This window comes from Ctenocephalides felis, unplaced genomic scaffold, assembly GCF_003426905.1.
Source record: "Ctenocephalides felis isolate EL2017-DRISC unplaced genomic scaffold, ASM342690v1 CF-g0.4_SCAFFOLD_01492, whole genome shotgun sequence".
Lineage (NCBI taxonomy): Eukaryota > Metazoa > Arthropoda > Insecta > Siphonaptera > Pulicidae > Ctenocephalides > Ctenocephalides felis.
The window spans coordinates 14177841-14198578 of NW_020537646.1; the positions used below are offsets into that span (position 1 = coordinate 14177841).

The following is a 20738-nucleotide window of genomic DNA, read 5'->3' on the forward strand; positions in this document are numbered from 1 at the left end:
TTTTATCGTTATGTGTGCTGAAAAATATTGAGATTTTTATCTGATTTGTAAATGGATTTGAAATTAAACCCAAATAAATGAGTTTTAAAATATTTACAGATAAAATCTGCATTTTATTAGTACTGAATCCAATGATTAGTATTATTGCCTCTGCAAATTCAAAAACACTGAAAAATAAATATATAAATAAATAACATAATGCTAATAAAGAATGACATCAATAGATAACTTACATATATAATATATTACAAAAGATAACTTTCATATGTTACATATTACTTTATCATATGATATCAGAATTAGGTAAACCTAGTAGGTACGTCTGACGAAGTATGATCAAAAAATCGCTTGAAGATTTAATGTCTAGTTATAAAAAAATTAAAATCAGTGTAAACATTTGTATTTTAAAATCAGATATTACCTGCCATTCAAATTAATCTATACTACATATTACTATTTGATTTATGATTTGGCTATATTTTTTAAATTTTAGTGCCCTTGCCCAAGGAATTAATAGGAGTATACTTCAATGCTCCATACGAAGAACCACCACCTCCGCCTCCTGGAGAGGTGAGATCTCCAGAACAAATCGAATTAGCTATCAAAATAATGGAGAAAAAACTAGAAGCATTACCTCTTGTAACAATCACGTAAGATATTTTATAATAAATTAAAGAACTCTTTTTTTGATATTTCACTTTAATTTTAATTATTTATTATAGTCTTCCGCCTGGTGTATTGTGGTTTGAGCCGCCTTTGGCCTGTCTATGGGAAGACCCTATGAAGTATGCGACCAAAAGGGGAGCACGATTCGATGAGAAGCATAAAACTCGTAGAAGTAGTGTAATGCCTGCGGGTCGTCAGTCACTTTTAGCCGACTGGGTCCCATCAGATAGGGGTCAAAAAAGACGTCCCAGTACTGGAACGCCAGGTACATACTGGAAAATACATCAGAAAATTCACATTAGTAAAAATGATTTTGTATGTGATTATCACTACACTATTATAGTAGAATATAGTAAAGCAATCATTTGAAGAATGAAATATCATTTGAGGAATACCAGATTCAAAACTCGTAAAACTAAGGTGGCCATTGTTTAGGTCAAAACCGGGCTTCAATTTTTAATTATGCCCACCCGAGACCCAGGATATATAACATTTTCAGATATTTGATGGCTAGTTGTAATTTTATTATCAAGTAATGGCAAAGAATCAATTTACTCTTATACTTTTCGTAAACCCGGGCAATCCGGTCCAAATAATCTAAATCCGGGACTAATATAGTTTTTATAAAAACCCGGGACACAAGGTGGAAATCCCGGACTGTTCCGGGCAAACCGGGACGTATGGTCACCTTAGTAAAACCATAATATTATCTTCTTGTGATCAAATTCTGCTATTGAAAGATGAACGGGACTTGCTTCTTGATATTCTTTAAATAAATTATTATTACATTCATCATGGTTTCCATATTATTTCAATCACTTAATAATTACTCTATAGTTTTTTGTTCTTACTTGAAATTATAATTTAAGTACAAATATTTCTTTTTATTGATTATTATTAATTTTCAATTATTATTATTAACTTTTGAATAAAATCGAATATATTTGATGTAGCAACTATACCAACACCTCATTTTTTTTAAATACAAATTGAAATTTATTATTCTAGGTGATTTGGGCGACAGGGAAGCTCAAAGCAGTGCTGCAGCTAGAGCTTCAGTGTTACTTGCACAGTAAATATATATTTTTATGCTATTTTTTGTCTGTAATTATTTTTAGTATATACTCTAAATCCAGCAAAAAACATCTTAAATGTATGCTATATTTAACATATGTTTTTTTAATCCCATTATATTAGTGCATATTAAATACTGCTTGTTAAAATTGTCTTACCAATTTGTGTCATGTTTAATTCAGTGTTTTTTTTAATTGTATTTTATTAGTGTCTATTAAGTTTTACTTATTATTTATTTCTATCAGAACTCCCACAAAAGCTCCACCTCGAATGAGTTTGCAACAACGTCTATCGATAGCAACTGGAGAAGCTCAAGCTCCTCAAGATCAGACTAGAAATCTATTGGAAGAGCTTCTGGAAGAGCCACAATCTGAGGTAATAATACTAGCCCAGGTCAATTTAATGTTTTATGAATTTATGCATATACTTGTTTTAACAAATATCTTCTAAACAAGTTGGCATATCATATACAGAATACTTTGGTTTTAGTTGGAAGTTTTAATCAATTTTGCAGAGAGTTTGAGAATTCAAATTTTGTTTTATTTCTATAATGGTGTACCCATGTTAAAAATATATTTTAAGAATGTGATTGTTAATTTCATCCCCAGACTGAATCTGAGGAGTCAGTATTTGGAGACTTGATTCCTCGTGAGATAGTTGTCAATAGTGAGCCTCGAGAAAAATTTACTAGAACTGGATATTGGACCACCAAGTACATACACGATTCCAAGTTTAATGAAGAAAAACAAACCATAACATTTCGCACAAGTAAACTAGGTATTTTGAATTGAGATGTATCAAAAAATATAAAAAAATGATATCAAAAATCGATGTGTTAACATATTTTCTGTTGCTAAGGTATTAATCTTTTGTTGTGTTATTTTAGGTATTTTTGGCTTAGCGGCTTTGCGGTTTACAAATCTCCCTTATCAAAATTGGGAAATGAAGCCTGGAGCTGACGGGTATGTGATAAAATTTATATTTAGATTTATTTTTGCCTACATTGATTGTTATTGATTTATTAATCGGATTTGTAAAACTAGCACATAATTGGTAAATAGATTTATATTATAATTTTAATTAACTGTATTGTATTAGTTGTTGAATTTTATATATCAATCTATGTCGATATAGATATGTGATCGTTTTCATAATTCGGATCTAAGATGTTTATTTTAATTGGACAATGTTAATACTTAAGTAGACATTTTAATAGGCTTTTAATATTTAATTATAATAGATTTAATTTAATTGTCTTCTTTGGGAGAACTTTTGTAATAATATTTGTTTAATATTAATCCTCAACTATTATATATAATTTTAATTCTATAATGTTTGTTATAATATTTAATTATTTTACTTTCTAGAAATGGTATATTTTTTTCACTAAACGCTTCAATTGTTAGTATTGATTTCTCTATAAAATCAGAAGGTGTGGCTTTATTAGAAGTTCGGGTGAGTATTATAAAATATTTTATAATTATTATAAAGTATTTTATAATAAATATACTAATATATATATATATATATATATATATATATATATTTAATTATCATTTTAGAATGCTCCTAGTGATTATCTTAATCAATATTACGGACAAGTATATTCATTGCAGAAATTAAAAAAGGCAAGTTAAAAATATATGATTAATATAATTTTATAAGTATATTTGTTTTTATAATTTTTTTTTTTTATTTTTCTTTTATTTCTACAGATTATGAGAGATGCTTGTGTTGACGTTTTTCCTGAACATGATTCGTATGCCTATGTAGAAGGTATGGTATTGTATCAACTGTGACTGTTTACTTATATTGAAATGTTATTGAAATCTAAAAGATTTTTTTTCTACTTTTTTAACAACATTAGATAACTGTTGTAAGCATCGTCCAATGGAACGTCATCTCTATCATAATATGGCTTCACTTGGATTGTCCCACAATTTTAAATGGAGCAGGTGGAACCAGGGTGCTGGAAGGCGTCGTGCCGTTCTTTTAGTTAGGGAAGTTCTAGGAAAAAAGCATCTGGTAAAGTTTTTAATGAACCTATGTTGTATTTTAAATACTTATGCAAAATTAGAAAAATTCTCTTACATTTCACTTCGAGCAATATTTCTCATTTTTAAATAACTGCATATAACAATTTTATGTCTAGCGTAGCAAGAAGTCAAGCATGTTATTATAAATTCATGTGCTAGTTTCAAATAAATGATCATCAGTAAAAACAATTTGAAATTTGAAATACAAGATGGTTTCAATATTATCAAAAGTTCCAGAATTTACATTAGACCAAACATGTCTGATCTGGACATTAAGATTTTTTTTGCCATTTATTTCAAACAAATCAATAGAATTTTTTCTTTTAGCCTGGATTTAGTACCCTGCTGATAACCCCCTTGAACGCTACTGTGGTAGATTGTGATGAAGGTTCACAAGAATTTATTGCCACACCACATTCTAAATCAGAAGGGGTAAGTTAATTGAAAGAAATTTTCCTTAACAATTAATTTAGTAAAACAAATGTACTGAGTTGTATTCAAATTTAAGGACAGTTTAGAGAAAGCGAACAAAGTCGTAGACAAGTCCAGTACAATTAAGATGATACAATTAAGATTCATGCTATATGCTTGAATGAATTCAATTATCTATAATTGAACAATGTTTTCAAAGTTTAGTCTTTTGAGAAAATTAATTTCATAGCGCCTAGACAAACGTTTTTTGCTATTATTTTGCATTAATACAGAATAATATAAATGATTATAGTTTTATCCGGACTTACACCAACTTGCAATTGGAGTGATCGCCTCTCCTTCGTCGAGGAAAAAAAGTCAAGAAACGCCACCTCAACTTATACATCATTTGGCAGAATTTCTTAAAGACGTCAGCGTTATGAGTTACTGTTAAGAGCAGTATTTATAAATTTAATTTTGTAATTATTTATTAGATCGATATGTTGCAGTAATTTCTAAATAAAGTTTTATCTTTTTACAAATTTAATTATATAATAAATTAGAGTCTAAGGTCTAGGCCACCAATCATTTGCTTTAATTAAATAAATTGACTAACAATAAGAGAACTAATACTAATCTAAATTATAACATTAAAATTAAAATTTCATAAGAATGACTAGAAAAAAATATTGTGCGTTTTTAAGTGTCGCATTACATTCTCATAGATAAAACAAATAACTATACTAAGGCTACATCAGACTTTATGAAATTCGACATAAATTGAGTTGAAATAGGTAATTCAAATTAGCATTAGACTCATTTGTGACAATATTCGACTGCATTTTTTTGTTTATGGTAAACGCCAAAAACAAAACAAAATAGAATCACATATGTAACATCTTAAAAATGGCATATAACTTAAATTCAAAATTTTAGTATGCCTTAAAAATATATTGTGTATTAGTTCTTGTTACGACAAAAAGCATAAGTAAGTTTTTTCAAATTTTCATTTTTGAACGTCCTCACAGAACTTTCCATAAATTACATTTCTTAGGCAAAATGGTAGCGAAAGTAGGGCAAAATTGGTTGCCTGTTGGCACGTGTACTCATGATGTTATAGACGTTATATTAGCTCGAGAAATTCCAAGTGTATATACGGTGCTTCCATGTCTCGTATTTGCAGTAACCAACGCTATTTTATTAAGGTGAGATAAAATTATTTTGTATTAAATTCATTCTGCTTAGAATTTACAAGAGTCAGTAATGAGATAAGTTTGAACACTGCAAAATAGTTTAACATTATAAATGTTGCCGATAATCCAAATGACTTGTTATATCTATAGTCTAACTATTTATAATTTTTTGTAGTTTTGTAATTTTTTTTATATTTTGTAATTACTTATATAATTTCATTGCTTTCAGGTTATTAACATACCATGTGTTCAACATATCACCACTACGACGGATGTCCTGGTCCAAGATAGCTCAGCAGGTTTGTCATAAAACTGGACTTATTTTTACTCTACAATGTTCCTATTGACTGATTCAACTCATAACTATTTTATAAATAATGTTTTATTTTTTAGCAGATCATATACACAGTTTGCCTTTTCTCAGCAACAATTCTATATGATAATGTTTTGCATGGTTTGGATTATGCGATTGAATTATATTATACGAAGGTAAACTTTAACTAAATTATCAAAATAAATAAAAATAATTTTTATGATAAGTTGCAAATAATTGTAAGAAAAAACTGCAAAAAATTTCCCATGTGGGTAGTTTATCGACTTCAAGAATTGAGATTTGGGGAATATAAATATTTGGACAATAATTGTTTTAAAAAAAAATAATTGTAAGGCCCCCGGATACATTAAATAATATTTTTTTTAACAAAAATTATTATGAATATAAAATTGTTAATTAACTTATAACCTTTATATCTATAATGAACCATAAACATCATAGAAAGTTCTTTAAAAATTTTAAGCCAGTTCAGCTATTTTAGACAAAACTTAGGACAAGTCAAATTTTGACCCATCATCGAACACATACATACTTTTTCCAATTATCGTCTCAAATTCAAGGTCTTAAGAGAAAACTTTAAATTAGCAAGTCGGATTTTCTGTAATTAATTATGAGATAATTCAAACTAAATGCATCTTTAGGATCAAGAGCAGTTAGTCGAAGTTCTTAAAAATCAACGAAGTCGTTGTTCTTAAAAATCAACTATTCACCACATTTCTATTTTTTGCAGTTATGTGCATATTATCCAGCGCCCTGGTACTATTACATCGTGTTCCCGGCCTGTGCTGATCTATCCCATTTACCAAATATTTTGAGATTTTTCTTGAAGCCTTTTACTGTCTACATAACTATCCAATGGCTCGTAGCTCTCATTCCGTCGATGATTTTGTACTGTTTTTTGACTTCGAGAGCCTTAGCAGCCGATAATGGACCAGGAGAATTTATGATATGGTAAATAATATGATGAATCACTAATAAAATAATAATTTGAAATAATATAGTTATTTGCATTTAGTCATTGCCATTTGCATTTTAGAGACTATATTCTCATTCAATATTATTTATTTAATTATTTTTTAAATAGGGATCGCGCTCATCTTTGGGGTCGATCGGAATTAGGCAGAGCAGGTGCCTATTTTTTGGGAAGACCTGTGCCACATCATCCCTTGTTGCGAGATAGTACAAATAACCGAAGCAGGTGAACATAGATTTTATTGTCTATTAGAAAAAATTATTGCTATTTTTTAATTTATTAAAAAATATGTTCATACGTATTGAGATGTATCAGTAGAGATGTAGTAGTTTAGTGAAAGAGATCATACACTCAGCCTAGTGTAAGAGACCACAGTAATTATTTTTACAAATTGTTTTTATAGTTGAGTTTCTAATTTATTTAATAATTGACAATTTAATAAGTGCACATAAACAGGAATATGAAAATATATAGATAAAAAAATTTTTTTTATACATAAAATAAAATTAATTTAGTTCGTCTTTATACAATGTACGTCTAATTGTTCTTCTGTTAGATTCATGATCATATACAAAATTTTCACGATAGCTAGGACGAATAAATATCACTCATTTTGTAATATTAAATGATAATAGTATTATTTTAAATTTATAGTTATGAATATAAAATTAATATACTAATTTTTCATTTTTATAGTGAGAGAAAAATTTTGAAAACTAAATCATTGGCGCAGACGTCTGATGCTGATCGGACATTCGTACGATCCAAGTCCTTATGAATTCGTACCAATAATTTAAAAAACATAACTCTGCATTATGAAACAAGAGTTTAAGAGCCTTCTAAATGATAACAAGAGTTTCAGATCAACAATCAAATATATTTAAATCATTCTTATTAAACTACTGAGACATTTCACATACATGTAAAAAATGAGTAATATGAAAACTATCAAAATATTTTTCATTTTCATACCTGACAATCAATCTGTATACAAAATGTCAGTAAGTAACTATATTACAAATAAATGCATTTTAATATGTAAAGAGTATCCATCTCAAATGAAAATATAAATAATTAAGGTTCTACATTTCTTATTTTTTCATTACTTAATACATCCTCGTCAGAAGCTCTCAATAAGCTATGCACTTCTTCTGGATCCATCTCTTTCAATTCGCATACAAACACCTAATAAATAATAAATCATCTATCAATTATAACATTATTTATTTAAAGTAGAGCATTAAATTTTATAATTTAAATTAATGTATTTATTATTACCTGTGCAAAACATTTTAAAAATGTTGGTGTCACCTCATCAACAGTGATAGGATGATCCAGTTGCCTAGTTAGGGATGTGACGCCCTTTCCAGGCAAACCGCAAGGAACTATGTGTGAAAACCAATTTAAATCAGAATCACAATTTAGGGCCAATCCATGAGATGTTTTGTAACTGAAAGCATAAATTCATAAACAAAAATAATAATAGATATTGGTTGCTCCAAATATAAACATAATAAAATAAATTCGACATAACTTTTTGAACATGTTTGATAAATTTAATTATAACTTACCGACTGGCATGTACGCCAATTGCACAAATTTTATCATTTCCACACCAGACTCCTGTATCTTTGCATCGTTCGGCTTTGACTCCATATATCAAACACATTTTGATTACTACTTCCTCCAAACTTTGAACATACCATCGTACACTTGGGACAAAATTTCTAAAATATTAACAGAATATTTTGTTTGTTAATTCTTTAATTTATCATTAACTAGCGCAAGATTTGAAATTATCAATTATCAAGCATTCAGTCATATATTTATATTAATACTAGTAGTGTTGGAGCAGTGGCGGATCCAGGGTACGGGTTACGGGGGTCATGCCCCCCCCCCCTGAGCTTGTCTTAAGATTTAGATAGAACACTAATTCAGCAATAAAATCACTTCATAACGATTATATTTATGTATTTTGTTACCAAACATATTCTATAAATTCAATATGTAACTTAGAGTCAAAGTCTCTTAAAATCTAAGGATTTTGTAATCGTATTGCGAATATATGTTTTATACATAATTTAATTGTGACCCCCACTCTAGCGCAAGAACTGGATCCGCCATTGTGCTGGAGTCCAGCACACGGACCTGCCCCAGGGCAATATTTATTTATTTACTAACTTCAGATCTATGATTGGATATGCTATTAATTGGCCAGGGCCGTGAAATGTGACTAGTCCGCCTCTGTTCGTCCTGTGATAATCCGCGCCTAATGCCTTTAATCTTCTTTCTTCATATTCTGGATAAGCATTTGTTCTTATGCCAATGGTATAAACTGGAGGATGCTCTGTTAAGATCAAAGTTCCAACGTGGGAAGCAGCTACAAGACGTTGAAGACGTAAAGATTTGGCATAGCTCATACGACCAGCTCTCAAAATTCGTACCACTCGAGACATTTTTCATTCATTATATCTAAAATCAAATTTAAACAAAAACATTTCATTGCTTTTTTATTGTATCAAAACTGAACTTGAGATCTAATTGAGGAATAGTAGAACTGGAATAAGGAGAGTGACTGTAACTAACTGTTTAAATTTATTTAAGTAGAGGATGGTGGACATGTGCTGAAAAAGATAACCGAAGGCGCTGAAGACTTCTCAATTGGAAGAAGTATATAGACACCAATGATTTCATTTCAATTACAAAATATGTTTGATAAACTGGAATCGTCAAAGTGGAAAGACTATATAGAATGAAGATCAATATGGACAAGTCTTAACAAGCAAGAGAAACTGTTAACATTTTTCTTATGGGGTTATATTTCTTATAAAAGCTAGCAAAAAACACCAGAAAAATTTCGAGATGCAGTCCTGGATGTGAATAGAAAAATACGTAAGAAAAAAATTTAAACCAGGAATGGCCTATTTTGGGACAGTAATTTTGTACATTGAATCTATGGAGTTAACTATATTGCAATATTGTAACTATATTACAATACATACACACACACACACACACACATATATATATATATATATATATATATATATATATATATATATATATATATAGGGTGGTCTTTAATATAATAATAATATGAATAATAATTTAGTTGGAGTGCGGACTTTCTTAAAGTAAGAGCTAAAACTTTCAAAGAATTGTTTTTTATCAATTTGGATCATTTGAGTCCCTTAGCAAGGAAATTCAAAAACATCCATATAAAGGACCACCCTTATATATATGTATATATATAGATATATAAAAACATATACTTAGTTATATCAAAGTATATAAGTATATATACATATTATTATATATCAAGGATTTTAATTCAAATTATATATATATATATATATATATATATATTATATATATGGTGGTCTTTAATATAATAATAATATAAAAAAACTTTAGTTGGAGTGCGGACTTTCCTAAAGTAAAAATTAAGAGCTAAAACTTTCAAAGAAATGTTTTTTATCAATTTGGAGCATTTGAGTTCCTTAGCAAGGAAATTCAAAAACATCCATATAAAGGACCACCATTTTATATATATAAACACATACTTAGTTATATCAAAGTATATAAGTATATACATATTATTATATATATTTTATTTAAATATATATATATATATATATATATATATATATATATTTAAACACATACTTAGTTATATCAAAATATATATGTATATACATATTATTATATATATTAAAGATTTTAATTCAAATTCCCATTCATATTTAAACATATTTTTTTCATTCACTTCAGTAAATATTTTTCAAATTCTATTCATAAACCAGAACTGAAAATTAATTCATCTATAGGATACGACTCTGATTTGTTTAAAGTATTATTCATTGAAATACATAATATCTTTCATGGTTTATAAAATGCCAGTTAAACTTATATTTTATATGATATTTGGAATCAGAACCGTGCGTATAAAAAACGATTACTTAAAATACTATTATTTCATATTTATTTAAGTTTTATATAACAGCTTTTTGAGGTCTCAATAAATATTTGTTTAAATACGTTATTGTGTTTATCGTGTCAATGAAAATAATGAAGTCTATCTCCAAATCAACCATGAACAAGATTTATTATTTTCTGGTCTAAATAAATAAATTATTTTGCTTTATTCAGTATTTAAGCGTGAAGCGTTTTGTGCCGTTTAATATTATGCTCTTCTTTAAAAAAATGATTGAGAAACTCTGGTTGCAAACTCGTGGCAATGAAAAGATTGAGATATACTCATTTAATTTTAACTAGCCTATGGCTATTTAATTCTATTCCAATGTGACTTTTGACATTTAGGGACGTAACATTTAAAATAAAATTTGAAGCCGACACTAATGTTATTTCACTTTTGAATAACTAATTAAATCACAGACAAAGCTTGTATCACTATTACTGAACCTCAATATCCCTTTTTATTTGACAGAAACATAGGTATTAGCATGAAAAGTGTGGTTATGGTGATCGACATTATTTTAAATAAATTAAAATTAATTTATGATGGTATAATTTATTAATATATACTTACGTAAAAACATCACTAACCTAAATTTATTTTTAAATGATACCACTAAGATAAATAAATTACGCAACAAAAGTCTACAGCTCTCACAGAATACATGAAGACATTTGCTTATCAACCATTCATTCAGTCAATACATACAAGAACAAAATACATGCAATAGTTCGTTTCATGTTTGATTTAATATAACTTTATTATCAAAATATACCATTTATAAAAATATATATAAATAATTTAATATAAAATAATTTTCTAATAAATATGTACATTAAATACATTATCTAATTGTAAATCAAGCTATTATCAATAGCCAGGCATATTATTATGATCATGATTTATAGTAGAATACCTACTTAATAATTTGTATAAAATATATTATATGAAATCTGCATAAGTTTTCTCACAATTATGTGTCAATTTTTCAATTATTTAATGTTATAAATACTATAGTGGATTAATAGGTATATATAATATTTATACAATATTATTTATTATTAGTTTTCTTATCAAGCTACCACTACCATTTAGTTCATTGGTTCATCTTGCTTATTTCATTATATGTACAAGTAAAGTAATAGCAATGAACTCTTCATGCCGAAGACAAACACTAGCGAATAACATGTAATAACACTGATGCGTTTTTAGATGATACTCGTTTTAATAATTTATCTCCAAGTTCTTTTGATACTTCATGCCATATACATTTTCCTATTATTGGAACTTCTTCCAAAGGAGATCTGAATGTCACCAAAAGTGTCATACAAAAGCCATCATTTTTTGAATCAAATGGATTGTGCTCCACAGATATTAATCCATGAGGTCTGTGTTGCGGTAATTCAGCACCAAAAATTTCAACCATGAAGCGTCTCAGTGTTGAATGGACATTCCTTGCTGGATGTATTTCTGTTGTTGGAAAATGCAACATTGTTTTCTCACTTAATAAAACATTTACGCGATTTGTAGCTCGTTTTTTAATTATAATCACTAATCTCAATAGATTTTATTATGTTCCAGTTTGCTTGGCAATGTATCTGTGTGCCAAAACACATTTTTCAATAACTTGGCTTCATGATAGGCACGACCCCTATCTATTAGATGCATAATATCTTTACTTCGTAATGATAGTTCGTCAATATTTAAAATCCATTTTGCTTGCAATGACTCTTGATCTGCTTTTGCGGGAACCTTTAGTTCCCCACCTGTTACTTTGCCTGTGAAAGCAAATCGAAACCAAGAACCTCCGGCACACTCAATTGTTATAAGTGTTTTAACATCACAATGCATTCCTGTTTCTTCTAAAGTTTCCCTGACTGCTGCTTCGATAATCAGTTCACCCTTTTCCATTCTGCCTGCTGGCAGATACCATTTACCAGCACATGATTGCTTTGCCTCCTGCATCATTAGGACTTCATTTTTATCATTCACTAAAACACATGCCACAATGTATGTGACAGTGTCACCTAACTTTGGTACGTAGTCCGAGGGCGCACTAGGAGCCACTCCTTGAGCCTCAGCAGCTGCGTTTTGCTCCGCTAAAGTAAAGTCGCAACACTTAGCAATTTCTGGATCAATTGCTTGACCATCTAACATGTGATTTAAAGAATTTTCCATTTTGTCAGTCACAATAAACAAAAAACTTAATTCAGAATGAAACACAATAACCTACGGTGTGGTAACACTTGTTTAATAATGTGAAACGATAATGTCATATGCCATAATAACGGTGACTACATTCTTGAAATACCGCATTCCTATGTAATTTTTTCTGTTGCTTTCTATGAGTGTACTATCAATGGTATGTATCGTGGATCAAGCATAATTTTGCGATATTATTTGATTCATATTGATATTAATTTCGTACATCAGTATGAATTTGACAGACAATTTTGACAGTTAGCTTCCATTTCCATAACAAAACATTTATTAGGTATTTATACCATAGCCAAGAAATCCTTTCTTATTTCTTATAACGCAGAACGCAGTTCGAATTTCATAGAAAAGTGAATGTTTATTGTAAGATATATGAATTGATAGAAGGAGATAAAGAAAATAACATTGTTCCTATAACATTAAATCTTTTACATAAATAATACATAAGTTCTTTCACAATTTCAACTAGAAAATGTTAGAGCTTTACAGTACTCATCATTATACTAAATTATATATATTACTGGATTTGTTTATATATATTAATGGATTTGGATTCACGGTTTTAACTTGATATCAGTCCATGGTTTTAATTTGATATTTTCTAATTGAGTAAAATTCAATAAATTAAAGTTTAAATATATAGAAAATTAATTCAGTTAAATTTTATTCAATCCTGTCTTACTGTTACAACATAGATGTATTTAGGTGTATTTTAAATTCTATCAGTATTTTAATATTAAATTGATAAAATGTTTTTGCATCTTTTTATTCACTAATAATAATTACTATACAATTGCAATCAAAATTTAAAAGCAAATTAAGCAATATTTTGATAATATCTTTCCAATTTTTGCTATTGGTCATGATAAAAACATAATTATTGATCATGGTCATCTTTAAAAACAAAGAATATTAAGCGAATTTAGTAATTTTTAGTTTTGAAATTTGAATTTCGCGCTTTCGACATTGTCACATTCGTTCAGTTCTTCATGGCGCATCCTCTTTGATGGCGGCCATTTTTATAGTGAATTTGACCCAAATTTGACAGACGCGTGCAAATTAATTAATTTTTGTTTTTAATTAATTTCGTCGTTAGTTATCATTAATTGATTCATTATATTGTTCTACTAATTATGCATATCAATTTGAGATAAAACTCGTTTGTGATGATATGTTTTTAGAGCAGATATGTGACGATGTTCTTCAGCCTTAACTTATCTCTTTCAACATTTTTAATACTTATTATTTTTATAATCAAATACTTTATTTACAGCTTCCGATGTATCCTTTATATTATTATCATTTATGTTATATGCATATCAATTTGAGATAAAACTCGTTTGTGATGATATGTTTTTAGTGCAGATATGTGACGATGTTCTTCAGCCTTAAATTATCTCTTTCAACATTTTTAATACTTATTTTTTTTATATTCAAATACTTTATTTACAGCTTCCGATGTATCCTTTATATTTATATTGCAATTGTCAAATATGTATAGATGTGTGTATTTGAGATTCGGAAGGCTGCAAGTACTTCTGTAATGTATCTGTCAAATTTTAGGTCGCCAATTCATTCACAAAATTCTCTAATATGTTCGTTTCTTTTCGTCGTGTCGTGTGTTGAGTCACGAAGACTCCACTTGGACATTTGCAAATTATAAATTAAGTGTATAAAGACACTGATCAAAGTAGTGTGGTGTAGTGGTTCACAAATGTTCAGCTTTGGGGCTTCCAGCAGATGCTTCAGAGGATTTATTTTGAGGAGGAGATTTGGAATTAATTCTCGTCAATGTGAGTCCAAGCAAACTTTATACACAACATGTCAATGAATACTTTTCTGAAATCATAAACAGGAATTCGTTGTACAACAAATAATGCACTGATAATGTTCTAAAACATATAACAAATAATTTCTTGTATTTGTAATTAAAACAGCCTGTATGTATTTCAGTGAATATTTGATGATATGTGCATCATTAATACTTTTTGCATATGTATCTGCTAAATGTTTATTTATTTATTTAAAACAATTGTATAGATATATTATTGATACCTACGCTCATGCCTAAAGCTTTAAAAATTTATTTCTTTTTTCTATTTCTATTTATATTACAGTTTATATATTAGTAAATTAATTTAATAAAGGTTTATATTTGGCTTGATATTATGCTTAACTATATTTTATAATTGTATTTGCACATCTAAAAACAAATAAAATACAGTTTACTCTTTATTTATCTCAATTACTCCTTTAGCAGACATATATGCAAAAATGTTGAATATCACTTGCAGGTTTGTGATATCTATTTGATATTAGACGCACTTTGTTTAATTGTTAAATTTGCAAGTGATATTCTATAAGCATAAAAATGATCTTATACAATTCACTATGGAGAAAACATATCGATTCATTTTTGTTTTTATTCTAGCAAGTGGTATTTATACATTTTTTAAATTAATATAATACAATAGTTTTTACTTCTCATATATATCGATTGACATTAATTTATCTTCCTTATTCTTGCATAAATAATAAATTGAAAGGAAATGTTTCTTTGAGTTCTTCTTGTAAAAGTCACATGACTTGATTTCGTTTCATTTATTTGTTGAGCCACTTTTCGAGTGCTGAGATATATTGTTGGTAATTTGCTACTCTAATGACAACTCTATCTTCAACGAATGTTTAGTCTGAATATCATTCGTGTATGGGATATACAGAAGGGGCCCTGGCATCCCTCCTTGTACAATTCCTAAATTAATGGTATTTCAGGTAGAACTCTAGTTCTGAAGAATCTGTCTATCAGATAACATTTCAACAACAAATATATTTCACATGGCAAAGATTTTTATTATTCTATAAAGAAAATTCTATAAATTTCTTTTATTATTTTTAAATTTACAAAAAAAAAATATTTGACAAGGCTTTATGTTATTCTGTGGTAAGGAATTTTAGAATTACAGTTCTAGTACCAAGAATCAGGCGTTTTCTCTGTAGTGATATTGACTGCATGTTCATGACAACACGATTGATGGCTTTGATCAAAATATTCAAGACTCAATTATGACTTTCCTAATAGTTATTGATTAAATGAAACTTTTAAAGACTTTCATTGTAATTTTGTTTCAAAATTATTTAATTATATTGCTACATTGCTAAATATAGATTTTTATTCTTTTATTTCTAAAGTCAATTTTGATCAAGACATGCAATCGGTGATGGTTCGATTAATTAATATGTTGAGAATTGAATTAAGAATTGCTCAACATGATTATTTGTCTCGCCATATATAATTAGACTTTACTCAATACTGCATTAACTCAATAGATTTTTATATAAGTACAATTTATTCTATAATTGCTTTGGCTACTTTTTTAAAATATATTTTTTTGATATTTATAATTTTGTTCTGTCAAAGAGATTTTATTATTTGAGTTGATGTGGCTTGATTAAAGTTTTAAAGAGTTGATTTGAATAAAACAAAATTTAATTTTAATCACAAGTACATTATTTCATTCATTATTTAAAGTCTTTGTTTTTATTTGAATTCTAAAAAAATTTAAAATAAATAAATATGTATATAAATAATTTTTAAAGTTTTCAGTCTATAATTCTTTAGCTTTTATTTTTAAAGTTTTGTTGAATTCAAATCAACTAAAATTGTTTTTGTCTTGAATAATTGTAAAGGTTTCACATGTTCAACAGTTTTGATTCGATTAAGATAATTTCTTGGATTTGATTAACATCATTCTGTTAATTAAATAATTCTTTCGAATAATTATTTTAAAGTCAAAATTTTCTGAAACTTCTTCGATTTTATTAACATCAATCCAACTTTTAATTAAATAATCCTTTCGATTAATTTTATCAATGCAATATTTACTGAAACCTTTTCGATTATGAAAGACGAGTTATGTATGCATGCTGTATTATCCCAAAGCCAACATTCGAATGAATGAGGCTCACATTGAATATTTCACAACGAGAAAATTTTTATTGGGGCAAAGTTAAAAATTTTAACTAAGTCCCAGTAATTTTTTCTCGTTGTGAAAATTTCAAAGTGGACTTCATTTCATTCGAGTGTTGGCTTTGGGAATTGGTGTGGGGGAACACTAAAAAACATAAAAAAGTTTCAACGCTGAACAGAAAAGAGAAAAATTCATCTGGGACTTAGGGGGGTTTTTTTTTAGGTCCTCCACCTCCCCTTCTCCCTCCTCCTCCTCCTTTTTCCCTTTTTTTTCCTTTTTTTTCGTTTTTTTTCACATTTTTCTTCATTTTTTGGTGTTGTTTTCTTTGCATGTTGTCGTTTTTGGGTAGATTTTCGGGTTTGGCATGGATCTTGCGCAATGTGTCCCTCTGCGTGTGACCTGTCGCATCATGAACCTCAGGTTGACCATCACTTTGTGTGTTCGTTTCAGGACCCACCGCGCCTGCCAACAGCCAGTCACCAGCACTGCTCCATTTTTTCTGCTTAAAGAGTTGGTCGTCGTTGCCTTGAGTTGGACTCGATCCGTCTCACCTTGTGCCTCCAGAGCGATTTCACCGAGTATGCGGTCACTTAAACCACTCGGCTATTTGAGTTATTGATGATAATAGTTATTTTTATTCTCATATTGTATTAATATTGAATTTAAATAAAGAATATGTATCATACACATCTCTCTTATTCATCATCTGCCTCTACCCCTCTCTTTCCCCAGTTATTTCCACTACCTTCGTCATCTCTCTCTCTCTTTATATATATCTATCTCTCTTACAGTCAAGTGCGAAGCTTGAGTTTTTCAGAAATATTCTAAGTGTCAAGGTCGAAATGCGCCACCTGAATTTAATATTTTGAACTAATACACTCTCTCTTACAGTCAAGTGTGGAACTTGAGTTTTTTGTTTTTCAGAAATATACTAAGTGTCAAGGTCGAAATGCGACACCTGAATTTAATATTTTGAACTAATATTTGATATTTATGAAAAACTATACATTTGATTTTTCAAGGCCTTTCGGGAATCGAACCAAGACGCGCTGAGCAACCGTAGTGGCAACTTAACGATCTCGGCCAATTAGTCATACAGAACTCTCTGCTATTTGTAAAAATATAGTCTTATTTTGATAATGAAAGATATAAGTTTCCTGAAAACATGTAATTTCTTGTGAGCATATGGCCGAGGTCGTAAAGATACGGTCTGGGCCAGAATAGCGATTCGAGGTTCGTTAGATCGAATCCTTGATTTATCTGAAAAAAATATGAAATCAATAATTTTTCTTACTGTGTAAATGAATAAGATATATAGATAAATAATTAAATTTATTGAGTGTCAGTATTACAAAAATCGACATAATATATATATATATATGCATATATTTAAATATAAATGTATGTGTATGTGTATGTGTATGTGTATGTGTATGTATATATATATATATATATATAGATAAGAAATAGTAGAATAATTTTTAATAAATTCATATTTACGCCTAGCAGTAAACCAAACCTACTTTGGTGTAATTTAGAATTTAAAACTTTTACTAATTTTTCCCATACAAACCGGTTTTTCAGGGGCAGCCAAAATTGGCCAAAATCGTGACTTTCAAATGCAATTTTAAGGCCCTTAATGAATGAAATTAATAATTTTAATGAATGCATTATGTAGACTAAAGTACAATCTTTATACCAAAGCAAAAAAATTATAAATTTATCATCGTCTTCATAGTTAAAATCATCTTCAAAGTTGGCAATTTTTCAAACTTCAAATTGGTAACAGGGGCAGAATTTTTTTTTCTTCCAAAAACTGATTGCATATTCGGAATCAGCGCCTCGAAAACTATCAGAATCGGCCAAAACATTTTAAAAATCGCGAAAAAAAATGTTTATTTCATTAGTAAAATTTTGATTTTGCAACCAAAGATTTCCATTTTTTTCTTAGGTATGCAGATTTATCTAAAAACGGATAACATTTTTAAATTCATCGATTCCAAATCTATCAAAACCAATCAAAACATTTTGAAAATCGCGAAAAAACACTCGATTTTTGAAAAAAAAAAGACTTTGCAACCAAAGACTTCGATTTTTCGCGGGGTGTACGTGAATTTATCCAAAAAGGGATAGCATTTTTGAAATCAGCGTTTTAAAATCTTTTGGAATCAGTCCAAACATTTTGAAAAGCGTGAAAAAACATCAATTTTTATGATAAAATTACGATATTGCAAACACAGATTTCGTTGTTTTGCGGTGGTACACCTTCTGAAATCATGATAATTTCGTCCTTTTCTTTAAAAAGACTTTCTCCAATTCGTTGTCTATCAAATTTCCTCTCCTATATGAAAGACCCAGGATTTAAGGCATTTTTCTAAAATATAAGCACATAAGAATAAAAATTTATCCTAAATAATTATCATGAATTATTTACATTTAAAATAAGAGTGTAAGTTTAAATGTATTTAAAAAAAATCCGTCGTTTTAATTTGATTTCATTTTCAAATTGAGTAAAATGAATTTAAAGGAACCATGAATAGTTTTAACTTAATATTTTCAATTTGAGTAAATTGTGTCTTTAAACAAGCGGTCCATGATTTTAACTTGATATTTTCAAATTGAGAAAAATGATTGTCCATGGCTTCAGCTTGGTATTTTATAACATATATTCTATTTGAAAATAAACCCATCTCGGGAACTGCGGTGTAAAATGGAAATAGGAAAAACGCTCACACTACTTCTTCCCTGAATCTAGTTTGAGTTTAAATACCAATTATTCTATTATAAAGTTTAAAATACAACATTTAAAAAACAACAAATTTTTTACACCGTTTAATGGCGTTATAATTCCACATATAAAATTCACAATATCACGTAGTTATAAATTATAATACATTACATTTTAATTTTCGTGCGGCATTTTCCTTTTGCAACACAGCTCGAACTGCCTTTATGAAAACAATATCCACATTTGTATATTCAAGTGCTGAACATTCTACAAAATCACTTGATCGGATCTTTTTGTGCATTGCTTGACCTTCTTCAAATGTCACCAAACCATGGGAGTTAGAATTTCTCAAATCGATTTTAGTTGCTGCAAGAAATACAAGCGTTAATTTAACTGGTGGGAGTTTACATAAAACTGTTTCACCTACCGATTAAGATTATTGGTGCTTTTGGTGAATAATGCCGAATTTCTGGATACCATTTTGAATGCACATGGTCGAAACTATCGCGACTACTAATTGAGTAACACAGCAGGAAACAATCAGTCTGTAATTTTGTAATACTGATTGTCATATCCAGTAGCGGCGCTAGGCGTCGGCGGTGTCGGCGGCCGCCGACGGCCTCGCGCCTGGGGGGGTTTCGCAAGAGGCCCCGGAAAAATTTTAATTATTTAAATTAGTTAATTTTCATACGGATGTGCGAGTAAAGAAGGTGATTAGTGGTTTACAGGCACTATCATTTTACTCTTTTATCTTTTATGGACATTATCTAACATCGTCTGTCAACACTATAGATTATTAAATCTAAATAACTTCGCGCAAGCTAATTCTCTGGTTGTTTATATTTGTGTATTTCTTATGTGAGCACTATGTAAATCATCGTTCTTTTTGGAAATACATACGAGTGGGAATCTTAACGTATCGAAACAGTAATTAAATATTCGAGGAATAAAAGTAATCAATGATCAATAAAAATTGATCAATGAGAAATAACAATGAGATAATAACAAAAACTGTTAATTTGAAACTAATCATTGTTTCACACCGTCAACACAAGCAATATATTTTTTTAAACATTCTATCGGGATGATCAGTAATTTCAAATAAATTGATAACCTTTTAAACTTTTTTTGTATCTCCGAAACCGCTAAATTTGCCTTTGAC

The 20738-nt window shown here is 28.9% G+C and overlaps 3 protein-coding genes across 4 annotated transcripts; 1 reads left to right on the plus strand and 2 right to left on the minus strand.

The window, feature by feature from the left end:
* The first annotated feature begins 287 nt into the window (after positions 1 to 287).
* On the plus strand, positions 288 to 4641 carry LOC113370880 (protein CASC1-like). Its single transcript, XM_026611558.1, has 13 exons — positions 288 to 303; positions 494 to 650; positions 723 to 931; positions 1675 to 1738; positions 1986 to 2115; positions 2349 to 2517; positions 2627 to 2702; positions 3108 to 3195; positions 3303 to 3368; positions 3456 to 3516; positions 3608 to 3765; positions 4104 to 4208; positions 4501 to 4641. The coding sequence occupies exons 1-13, from the start codon at positions 288 to 290 to the stop codon at positions 4639 to 4641; spliced, it is 1440 nt and encodes a 479-aa protein (XP_026467343.1).
* A 3107-nt stretch (positions 4642 to 7748) lies between these two features.
* LOC113370547 (putative lipoyltransferase 2, mitochondrial) lies at positions 7749 to 11320 on the minus strand. Of its 2 annotated transcripts, none has more exons than XM_026611227.1 (5): positions 11254 to 11320; positions 8869 to 9159; positions 8259 to 8414; positions 7966 to 8137; positions 7749 to 7872 (listed from the first exon to the last, which is right to left on the minus strand). In XM_026611227.1, exons 2-5 carry the CDS (start codon positions 9141 to 9143, stop codon positions 7762 to 7764), a joined length of 714 nt encoding a protein of 237 aa, XP_026467012.1. In that variant the 5' UTR covers positions 9144 to 9159; positions 11254 to 11320; the 3' UTR covers positions 7749 to 7761. The 2 variants fall into 2 exon arrangements, with proteins under 2 accessions (XP_026467012.1, XP_026467011.1); XM_026611226.1 differs by having other exon boundaries at positions 11237 to 11271.
* Positions 11321 to 11837: 517 nt separating this feature from the next.
* On the minus strand, positions 11838 to 13029 carry LOC113370546 (8-oxo-dGDP phosphatase NUDT18-like). Its single transcript, XM_026611225.1, is given in 2 exon segments — positions 11838 to 12232; positions 12235 to 13029. Coding segments are annotated over 2 exon segments (1002 nt in total). The 5' UTR covers positions 12842 to 13029.
* Positions 13030 to 20738: the final 7709 nt, after the last annotated feature.

Coding starts and splice junctions, on each gene's coding strand:
- LOC113370880 (XM_026611558.1), top strand. Junction 1,739..1,985: donor GCTTCAGTGTTACTTGCACA/GTAAATATATAT, acceptor TATTTCTATCAG/AACTCCCACAAAAGCTCCAC. Junction 2,116..2,348: donor TGGAAGAGCCACAATCTGAG/GTAATAATACTA, acceptor TTTCATCCCCAG/ACTGAATCTGAGGAGTCAGT.
- LOC113370547 (XM_026611227.1), bottom strand. CDS start 9,143: ATGTCTCGAGTGGTACGAATTTTGAGAGCTGGTCGTATGAGCTATGCC. Junction 8,415..8,868: donor TATCCAATCATAGATCTGAA/GTTAGTAAATAA, acceptor TTAATATTTTAG/AAATTTTGTCCCAAGTGTAC. Junction 8,138..8,258: donor ATTGGCGTACATGCCAGTCG/GTAAGTTATAAT, acceptor TTATGCTTTCAG/TTACAAAACATCTCATGGAT.